The sequence below is a fragment of the Scylla paramamosain genome, chromosome 24 (genome assembly GCF_035594125.1).
Source record: "Scylla paramamosain isolate STU-SP2022 chromosome 24, ASM3559412v1, whole genome shotgun sequence".
In the NCBI taxonomy this organism is placed as follows: domain Eukaryota; kingdom Metazoa; phylum Arthropoda; class Malacostraca; order Decapoda; family Portunidae; genus Scylla; species Scylla paramamosain.
Window position 1 is genome coordinate 9,204,229 of NC_087174.1, and position 11,599 is coordinate 9,215,827.

The window sequence follows — 11,599 nt, forward strand, 5'->3', positions numbered from 1 at the left end:
AACAGGAAAGAGAGAGAAAGAGAGAGAGAAAGAAAAAAAAGTGCAAGGGTGGGCGGGGAAGGGGGATCCACCTGTCCCGGGTGACGGTGTTGCCGGGGCCAGGGTGCCGAGCCCCGTGTCGCCGACCTTGGTAGAAAACGAGCCAGCTGACGGGTAAGCAGCAGCAGAGGGCCGCGCGGTGAGCGGCGGGCCCCGGGCTGCCAGTAGTAAGGCTGACGGCTCAGGTGTTAGTCCCGTGGACGCGACGCTCCCACGACTCTCCACACGGCCAGCGAGTGACGCGCGACCCCCACCTGGAGGGGTGACCATGACAACTGCCCGACGGACGCCTGGCAGCAACGAGAGACTATCTGCGAGGAGTTGTTTATCGCAGACTGTTACCCGCGGCGGGCAAGCACCAGTGCCCGCGCCCGAGGAGACTGTGTCAAGCCAGTGACAGTGACAGTGCACTACGGAGAAAGGCAGCTCACTACCCCGGAAGCCTACACTTGAGTGTCCTGCGTGGTGCGCGGAGCGGAGGGTCACTATGTCCGCCCTCTACCTCCCGTCGGAGATGAAGGAGGGGCGGGCGCCCTCCTACGTCTCCCTCAACAAGGACTTCATCCTTCTGAAGCCCAACAAGCCAGGTGGGTGGCCGGGATACGGGGCGCTGAGCCACCTGCAGGGAAGCGCCTTGTTAAGTTGGTTGGCAGGTCCCTCAGCCGCCCCCCTCCACACCAACACACGCGCTGCACCAACACTCACTGCCCCGTCAACAATGCTTTATGTCACCGCCACACCTTCCCTCAGTCTACACTTGTCTCAGACTCTGTGAGGACTCGCACCCATTACCCCACTTCATGCTCTTCCGGAAGCGAGGCATGACGGCCACAACACATCCTACAGACACCCGTCAGCAACATTCCGGACTCACTCTTGGAGTTCGAGGCTCCGATCCCGTCACTGCGATCTCCTTTAATCCTTTCACTGTTAATAACTTTTCCCTACATAATCACATACCACTGCTTATATACTTATTCTGTACTACCCTCTCTTAATCAATTCTGCAGCCTACAAAAGACAAATAATAAACCTCCCGCTATTTCTTGTATGCGTCCATGGAAACATTTTCACTGTTCTGAGTCTTAAAAAAGGATGACCATAACAATGAAAGTGCCAAACAGCGGAACGTAATACTAACGCAAACAAACGTAATAATAACTCAAAGAAAAGTAATACCAACGCAAACGAACAGAATACCAACGCGAAGAAACGTAATACCAATGCAAACGAACGTAATACCAACTTAGAGACATAATACTAACGGAAAACAACCTGATGAGAAAAAAATGCGACGCTGAAAGTTGATGGACGGAAGATTATCGCGTGGGTGAGGGCAGCGCGGAGAGACGCAAAAGATGTTACCGGGTAGGCCGAGATAGAGAGAATTGGGGAGGAGAGAAGTGGGAGAAGAATACACCATGGGAGAAAGAGGGGGAGAGGAAGCAGAAGAAAAAGGGAGATGAGAAAAAGAAGTGGAAAGGGGAGAAGGAAAAAGAAAACTGCAAGGACGAAAAGAAAACAAAGAAACAAGAGGGAAGGACGAAAGGGGAGAGGGCACAAACAACGCAGTAAGGAATTAACAAACAAAGGAAAGAAAGAACTCGGAGACAAGGAAGGGCGAAAAACAAAACATGGAAGACAGAAATTCCCAAACACACTCATAACAACCGTAACAACCTAAACACTTCTAACGTTCCTTGACGCATGTAGTTCCCTTCACCACTTAAATTTCTGATCAATAAATGGCGCGGTTATGAAAGTAACATTTGCTTCTTTTCCGTCATTACCATCCCATTCTGCTTCTCCCTTCCTCTTTCTCTCCCTCACTCCTACTATTTCTTTCACCTCAGCACGGGTCACAGTGAAATCCACTCACAATGTAGTGGAGTTATGATCCACCGTAAAGCGTGCATGAAGTGGAATATGGAGTGAAGACGGTTAAATGTTTATAATCTTATTTTACCAACTTTTTGGGATTTATATATATTCAATTGACCATTTCTTCTTCTTTTTTTTTGTGTGTGCCCTTGACCAGACTCCTTGACACTTACAATATAAATGAATAAAATTGTCGTATATGAAACATCACTACTACACCTGTACCTTCCTCCACTTATCCGTATGGGTTGGAATAAGTTTGTGGAGGCACTCAGCTCGCCTTCACATTCCACTTCCCTCTTCTCTCCCTCCACTTCACCTCCGCGGCGCGACGTGAAGAACAAAGCATATTAATACCAGTAAATATTGATGGAAATTAATGAAAAAAATAATAATAATCATCTTCAGGAGGCGAGAAAACTACAGCCAATAATGATTCAGGAAAATAATCAGGTTTTCAAGTGGGATTAGGTTTTTTTTTCTTTTTTTCAGATTTGTTGGTAGAGATGAGATGCTTTGCCCACTGCAACACACACACACACACACACACACACACACACACACACACACACACACACACACACACACACACACACAGGCACGTACATACTGTTCATCAAGAAGTGCGACGTAGTTTTTTTTAAGATGTCAAAAGAAATAAATCGACGAGAGGGAGGGAAGGCGGCCTTGAGAGAGAGAGAGAGAGAGAGAGAGAGAGAGAGAGAGAGAGAGAGAGAGAGAGAGAGAGAGAGAGAGAGAGAGAGAGAGAGAGAGAGAGAGAGCAAGGGGGAGACAGAGGATTACGATTAGAGCGAGAAATAACAGGATACACCACTATGCTCCTAACCTAACCTAACCTAATCTAACCTAACCTCACCTAATCTAATCTAACCTAACCTAACCTAAGCCAACCTAACCTACCCAACATTCCCACATCAGCTACAAGTCAACAAGCCTCGTATTCTGAAGCCTTTAATCATTTTCCAGCTTTTCCCAGACTTTAGTGGATGTTACTGAAGTGTTTAAGGCCGTTTTCATGATTACAGTAGTAGTTTAACATGGATTGTGTATTATCAGGAGAGAAAAACACTCATGAGAACCTAAGTAGTCATCTTTGTGGCCTTCGATGTTAGTTCTGATAAGAGAATAGAGTTTAACCCTTTGACTGCCACTCGGTACACCTTTCCCTAATTCCTGATCACTCTGAGACATCTTTACTTGTTCTACAGCCCGGAAGAAATTGCAAAATGTATTCGTTTTTTTTTTTTTTCATCGCTAACTTTCTTGTAGATGCTTATAAAGACTTCACGCATTGGTTCTGGTGCTGCTAATTGTTTCGTGACGCAGTGGAAAGGTTAAGAATATGAACTTCAGAGTCACCTAAACACCTCTTCTCTAATATACATAACCATGCTAAGTACCTCCTTCTCGATGACATAGCTTTTCCCTATCATTATTACTCGCCCAGTCCAACCATTGAGCCTAATGACACTACAGACTTTTCTTAAGAGGTTTTCAATTTTCCTTAGCATTCCTATGTCGCAATGCGTGGCCGGTACAGAGGTACAGACAGTAAGCAAAGTCAAGATACGGTAAAATGCCAATGCAGAGGTACAGGCAGTAAGCAAAAGGTGAAGGTACGGTAAGGTGCCAGTGCAGAGGTACACACAGTAAGCAAGATGAAGGTACAGCAAGTCTGTACCTCCGCCATTGCAGAGGTACAGACAGTAACCAAAAGTGAAGGTACGGTAGAGTGCCACTTCAGAGGTACAGGCAACAACAATGAAGGAACAGTAAGACGCCAGTGCAGACATACAGACAATAAGAATGAAGGAACAGTACGGGAGAGATACAGACCGTAACAAAAAGTGAAGGTACGGTAAGGCGCCAGTGCTGACGTACAAACAATATGAACGAAGGTATGGTAAGCAGCCTGGGAGTACCGAAGCTTAGTGTGGCTGAAGTGATGCCAGATAACACTGATCCCATCGGATTTGAAGCCTTCATAAAGCGCCATCAATAAAAAGCACGGCGCAAGACAGATACTCATCACGTGATCACCTTGCGCGTATTCCTCCCTTCATAACGTACAGATCGGCGCTGACCAGTAATAGGATTCCCTTTTTGGACACCAGTTTTGAGGATATCATTTTTTTTTTTATCTTTTTTACAGTAATATGTTGTACACCTAATAATTATATCTCTAACACTAGTTTCAAGGACACTGGCCATATCTTGTGCACCAGTTTCAAGGACACCAGTTTTGAGGACGCTTGGTATATTTTCAGACACCAATTTTGAGAGCACCAGTAATGACAACATCAGTGACATTTCAGACAACAGTTTTGAGGACATCAACGATATATTTTGGACACTAGTGATATTTTTTGACACCAATTTTAAGAACAACAGCGGCATTACAATTAAAGACACCAGATTCTCCTCACATCAGCGGGCATTAATGAAGCTCAAGTCACACATTACATTCCCCCACACGAGACGGTCGGCTGCTCCACTGTAAGGAATATTACTGGTAACATTATTTTCGCTGGTATCAATTTCCAACATGGAGGTCGACAAAAGAGTAGAGAAATAGAAAAAAAAAAAATGGCTAAGTTTGTTGTGAAAAGAGTAAAAGAGGAAGATTTTCAAAACGGAGGTCTCTTTATAATTCTCTAAGCCTTTCCACTTGTCTAATTTTGTTTACTTTATTCTATTTCATTTATTTGCTTATTTATTTATCTGCACACTGGACAACAAATAAATAAATAAAGAAAAAAGCCCCATTAATAGTCTCTCCCCCCCCAAAAAAAAAAAAAAAAATAGATCAATAATTAACATAAGAATAATAATAAAAATAAAGTCAGGAGTCGCAGGTCGAGAAAAAGAATGTTTGTATCTATCGCTTGTTAAGTCAGCCGAACCAAAATAGTAATATTGCTCAAAGTTCACGATAAAGCAGATTAGGAGGAGTAGCCAAGAGCCGTGTGTGTGTTGTGTGTGTGTGTGTGTGTGTGTGTTGTTTGTCTGGCACTAAGACAGAGGAGCGGCCTTGAGTGTGTACCACCACCCACCTTCCCCCTCACACCCCGGCGTCACTCCCTCTGAAACCATCCACTCCGCCCTACCCACGCATATCATTACTGCTACTACTACTGCTACTACTGCTACTACTACTACTACTACTACCACTACTACTACTACTACTACCACAAACACCCATCCCAACACCACACCATTAGTACCACCTTCACCATTACCATCACCACCACTGCCACCACAACTACCAACACAACTACCAATACCACCACCACCACCGCCGCCACCACCATCACTAACCTGCACCATCACTACCCACTACTACTCAGAACTCCATCAAAGTCTTCCAGTACTATCCTCAGTCTATTATTAAGTAGTCATTCTCACACATCGCAGTCCATCATCACTACAAACTAATGTGTCTTCTCATTAAGATGATCGCCTGATCCCAGAGGCGCCGTGAAGCTGCAAAGAGGCTAGGGATGATCAGGGAGGAGGAGGGAGAGGGAGAGAGGGAGGGAGGGAAACAGAGAATGAGGGTAGGAAGGTGTGAGGGATGGAGGGAAGGAATGGGAGGGAGTGAAGGAAGGTGGGAGTGAGGGGGGGATGGAGGGTTGGAGGGAGGGAGGAAGGAAGGAAGAGAAAATAAGAGAGGGAAAGATGGATGATGAGAGGGAGAGAAGAATGGAATAAGAGGGGAGGGACAGGAGGAAGGAGGAGACGGTATCCACAATGTACTTCTTCTTCCTCCTCCTCCTCCTCCTCCTCCTCCTCCTCCTCGTCCTCCTCCTCCTCCTCCTCGTCCTCCTCCTCCTCCTCCTCCTCCACCTCCTTCTGTTCTGACTAGTGTGTAAAAATAGCTCTTTAAAATCTTGGTCTTCTCTACGTCTCTTTACTCTGACCTTTAATATTATTATTATTATCATTATTTTATTATTATTATTATTATCATTATTATTATTATTATTATTATTATTATTATTATTATTATTATTATTATTATTATTATTGTTATTATTATTATCATTATTATTATTATTATTATTATTGTTTTGTTGTTGTTATCTTGTCATTTGCTATTCAAGTTTCTCTATGTTCAAATTCATCTCTCTCTCTCTCTCTCTCTCTCTCTCTCTCTCTCTCTCTCTCTCTCTCTCTCTCTCTCTCTCTCTCTCTCTCTCTCTCTCTCTCTCTCTCTCATCTATTTGGAGTATCAATTGTACCCACACACACACACACACACACACACACACACACATTCACGGACTCTCAAGTACACACACATACACACACACACACCAAGGACATGAAAGTTTGTAAGTATGCTTGGCCGGGAGGGTCCTGATGATGGTGATGAGTGTGTGGTGAGAATAACCATGTATTGTGACCACTACTTCGGTTGGTGATTATACAAGAGATTAGTGGTGAGGGGCGAGTACGATTATGACCTGAATGAGCACAGGATATGGTGATGATAGCAGTGGCGGAGGTGGTGGTGGTCAGGATAATGGCGGGAAGAGGGGAGGAGAAGAATAAGAAGGATGTCAGTAATCAAGGTACAGGAAGGAGTAACTGGTTCGAGCTTGGTTAAGTTAGTTTCGATAAGACACGAGGTAAGTGGTTCTCAAGTAGTGGATGGTTGAAAAAGACTCAGTAATCAGGATGTTAATGCAATCAACAGGAAGGTTTTAAAAAGATGGTAGGTAGGCATGTTTTATGTAATGACTGCCATGTATGGATCTACTGGCTCCTTGTGGCTTATATTCTACGTTCATATGTTGGGTACTGAAGTGATATGAGGGAGGAATCTTAAGGCTTACTGGAAACTGAATTGTCCATCTCTTTCTTGTTTTCTCTCCTGTTTCATTTCGGGGATGGCATTGTGAACATATTTTTTCTTATTTTTCATTTTCTTTTATTTTATTTGCTTCACACCGGGGCTGCCACGTATAGACCTGACAGCTTCTTGCAGCTACCATTATTTTCTTATGTTCTTATTTATTCATTTACTGATCTTTATTTTTAATCTATTTACTTTTTTTTTTGTTTTTACTTTCTTGGGGGGCACTAAGTCAGTCTCTCTAACCACCTATTCCCAAATAAATAAATAGATGTATAAATACGATGATGGTCGTGTTGTGGTGGTGGTGCTGCGGTCGTGTGATGGTCGTGTGGTGATGGTGCGGTAGTGTGGTGGTCGTGTTGTGGTGGTGCGGTAGTGTGGTGGTCGTGTTGTGGTGTTGTGGCGGTGTGGTGGCGGAGAGAGACAGACGGGGGATAAGTGGAGGAGGAAAGGTAACAGCTGATCCCTAGAGATTTATTAATTGCATACCTGGACAGTTTGTGACTTAATTACAGGTGAGAATGAAAGTTATTGAGGATATAATGGACGGGCGGGAAGAGACAATACTGACAGTTAAAATTTTTGATGACAAAACAACAAAACAGAATAAAATCAGATAAATAAATGAAATCAATAAATACAAACCTGAATCGCAAATAAATAACCAAATAAAAATAAAAATTGCCACTAACACACACACATAAAGAACAAAAAAAAAAAAAACATTCCATATCAAAATAAATAAATAACACTGATGAAGCCATAACAGAACAATAACTGATAACAAGGATAAGCAGGTGAACATGAATAACAGGCAAACTATACAGATAAAATAAAAAACAGAAAAAACACAGAGCAAAAGAGAGAGAGAGAGGGACAGAGACACATACAGACGGATGGGAAGAAGACAGGAATAGAACAAAACATAAGACGGACAAGAGGAAGGAGAAGGACAAAGGGAGAGGAAGGCTGGAGGCGAACGGGTTAGGGTGTCTTGTAACCGTAACTCTGATTAATACTGCATGTCCACCACCTCTGCTGAATTAAGGCAGCGAGTCCACGGAAGACAGGAGTGGGGTACATACGTTAATGAAGCTACTTGTTGACGTTATGCAAGGATGATGATGATAAGGAGGAGGAGGAGGAGGAGGAGGAGGAGGAGGAGGAGGAGGAGGAGGAGGAGGAGGAGGAGGAGGAGGAGGAGGAGGAGGAGGAGGAGGAGGAGGAGACTCTTCACCAGTCACAATGATTAGCTTCTCGAATAAGAGGTGGAGATTTGCCAAAGTGGAAGCTATTTGGTGGTACAATACTCACTCATGTTTCCCTCTCTCTCTCTCTCTCTCTCTCTCTCTCTCTCTCTCTCTCTCTCTCTCTCTCTCTCTCTCTCTCTCTTCGGTCCACGCTCCTAGTCTTCACGAGACCCCAAAAGTTAGGATATACAGGCCCGGATGCTGTAGTTGCGCAGGTAACGGGACGGGACTCACTGCTCCAGACACCAGTAGCCTCCCTCTGACGCAAACAGGCCACAAAAACACTTCCCATACTCTACCAGACGCGCCCCGCCACCCAGCCACGTAACCTTCCCTCAGCTGTCCCGCACCCACATTCCTCCAGCCACTAAACGGCACCTGAGCGACCCCCAGCACTCCTGAATGGCACTCCTCCCCACAACCTCCCCTCAACGTGGCATTCGTCCTCTCCTGCCTCACCACACACACACACACACACACACACACACACACACACACACTCACACACCGTAATACCACCGCGACAGTCAGTGGGACAATAAAGTCTGATCACGTGCAGTGTCGGTGTCGTTGCGGGCGTCCTTATGGCACCAGCTGTGTGTGTTCGTGACCTTTGTTGTTTGTATTCACCTCAGTTGTTTGAAAACGCTGCCGGCCTCTGAGCCCCAGCACTGTTATGTTCACTGACGTAACGCTGTTAACATTCTCCGTCCACGTGGTGACTGCTGCTTTGTATGCACGCTCTTGTACTTAGTGATTCCAACCAAACAAACACTGATGTAAATTCACTGTGTCAAAGTTCCGGTGCCAGCTGTGTTATGCAGTGGCTGTGGTGCAGGGAAGCAGTGAGGCTGCCATTCCGCCCTAAGCCTCGGCCTCAAGGAACCAGCGGGAGGTCCAGGCAGTGAAACGCGACAGTCAGAAGCCGCAGATTTGCTACACGGTGAAGTCATTCAGAGCGTACTTTCTTCCACAGGGCAGCTGCTGCGCGGGCCGCGACGCGTGGTGCGGCTGTGTGTGTTCGCGCTCTTGCTGCCCGCGGTGCTCATCACCGTGCCCCTGTACGTGCGCTTGGTGCTGTACCCCCCCGCCCACTACCCCATGATGCCCACAGACCAGCGCCTCCTCTCCCGCCACGCCTCCTCCTTCTGGTGCCAGGTGAGTGCCGCGCCCACACGCTAGCCACGTTAAGTCACACAACAAGGGTACACTTTAGAAAAATAACCTACTTAGAGACAACTCTGACCCGTGACCTCTCTACATAACCGTCCTGCATCCACACACACGTCACAGGCCAAATCAGGCTTTTGCTGGCGCCCTAACCCTTGCTTTCCCCCTCCCCTCCCGCCAGGCCCAGTCCACACACATGAACGGCTCCTTTACCAGCTACCTGACGAGGGGCAGGCCTGAGCTGCGGCCTGACCGACGCACCTACGTCATGCTGAACCACCTCAAGGCGCGGGACGACGTCAAAGAGTACTGGGGCTTCTACCTGCTGCGGGGCTCCACCGTCACCATCTCCTCGTGCGCCAGGTAGGTGCTGGGCGGCGCCACACGCTGCTATTGTGTATTAGGGAGGCGCCTCATCAGCACACTCAAACTATATAGCGACAAAACGTGACTCGGAAATCCCTTTTGGGTCACTTCCACTTTAATGAATTGCTTCGTATCGGCGAGAGGAATGTCACTCTTCTCCAACCTCATAATAATCATATTAATGAAAAGATAATGTCTTTTCAAGTTTACTTAGTTTGTAAAGTTACTCGGTATTACGTTGAATGAACGTTATCTCTTTTCCTGTGTGTGTCACCTTACCGCGGGGCTGCGGCGCTGTGCTCAGCCTGGCCTTAGTGTGGACAGGGAGGTGTGGCGTGAGCAGCGTAGTGTGGCTAAGTCTTGTATCTCCCGCAGATGGTCGGGCGGTCAGCTCATGATCCTGAGAGGCGTGGAAAACCTGCACCGCTGCGCTTGGATAGGAGAGAAGGATTCCGCTGAAAATTTGGCCGAGGACGATGACGACATCAGCAACGAGCGTCACCGGCAGGAGGATCTGGCAAGGGCGCGGAGACCCAGTGTATACCAGGCCCCCGATGATTACAGCGACCCCGAAGCAGGCATTGGTGCCGAGGCCACCGGTCCTGAGGCCCAGCCCCTACACTCCGAGGAGCGGCGGCAGGGCATCACCAAGCTGCTGCGGAAAGCTCTCAAAATGAGCAAAGACAAGAGTGAAATCTTGAAGATCCTTCATTCTGAAGGTAAAAATCGAAATTCCCTGAAGGTCAAACAAGATGGTGACTTAACTTTCAAGAACAACACAAATTCTTCAGCAAAAGTTATGTTGGCGGATCAAGCAACGTCCCAAGATGGAGAAGCCAGTACGTCAGGCGGCGGACCGACGCCCACCGAGGACAGTGACCTCATGACACCGAGCACGCCACGCCGGCTGAAGAAAAATAGAAGACTGAAGGACGATCTCAGGCAGCGGCGACTCAACAAGAGGAGGAGGAAGAAGGGCAACACCAGAGACAAGAACCTTACAGAAGAGGAGCTGCCTGCCAAGACAAGACTCAGGCGAGACGCGGAGGAGGAGGAGGAAGACACAGATGGAGCGTTTGAAGAGCTGGACACAGAGGACGTCCTGGACATGCTGACTGACGGTGAGCCCCGCAAGACCCCCGCAGAAGAGAGGGCTCTGGGGGCGCAGGTATTTTTCCCGGAAGGGCTGAAATACGAGAGAGGAACAGTCAACCAAACCACGGCCAACGACAACTCTCGGGAGGAACAAGTGTCTTCCTTCTCCAGCAGCGAGGAGGCCCTGGCGAGCTGCGAGGGCGTCATCATCAATTTGCAGTTGGTGCCCTACAGGAGGTGCAATTACCAGAGTCTCGAGCTAAACAAGATCTCCTACGACATCCCCATCACCGGCACCTACTACTTCGTCTTCTCCAGCGACAACGAGATCTACGTGAACGACATCTACTTCAACGTGACCATGGAGCGCGTGGTGTACAACGTCAGCAAGAGAGAGGAAATGTGCACCAACACCACAGACTGCCTCATGCCCCTCAGCTTCTGGTCCAACGACCAGACCGTGGTGGAGGTGCCCCCCGAGGCCACCTGGGACCATTCCTACGTGATGGACGTGAAGTGCGAGCCACGGGTGTACATCTACCTAAGCTTCCTGCTGCTGGTGCCGCTGCTCATCATGTGCTGTGCCTTCTACTGAGCCTCTCGCGTCCACTGCATCCAGGAGCCAGTATGTCAGTGTGATCATGTGGGAACCTGCTTGGTCTTGCCTTTGTGGTAATTATGTATCAGCTTCCAGGGCTCAGCAAATCATGGGAAGTTTTGCTACCAGGTGACTTTATCTCTGGCCAGCAGCTCCCTATTCCTTCTCCAGTTAGGCGAAGAGGCGGCAACGTTTATCACGTCGGTTGGTGTGATGATATTCATTATACCGACAGGCGGACGCTTCTCTTCACACACTACGTCACGTAACCTCAACCTGTGGTGCTTCTAGGTTAAGTTAGAGTTAAGGAATGAGTTA

The 11,599-nt window shown here is 47.2% G+C and overlaps 1 protein-coding gene across 1 annotated transcript in view; it reads left to right on the forward strand.

The window, feature by feature from the left end:
• Positions 1-202: 202 nt before the first annotated feature.
• Positions 203-11,599, forward strand: part of LOC135112697 (uncharacterized) — a 12,145-nt gene continuing 748 nt past the window's right edge. Inside the window, exons 1-4 of the mRNA XM_064027361.1 lie at positions 203-626; positions 9,029-9,210; positions 9,404-9,585; positions 9,964-11,599. The exon at positions 9,964-11,599 is cut by the window's right edge and continues 748 nt beyond it. Coding sequence (XP_063883431.1) covers positions 527-626; positions 9,029-9,210; positions 9,404-9,585; positions 9,964-11,278 — 1,779 coding nt within the window. The 5' untranslated portion in view covers positions 203-526 and the 3' untranslated portion in view covers positions 11,279-11,599. The remainder of the gene's footprint in view (positions 627-9,028; positions 9,211-9,403; positions 9,586-9,963) is intronic.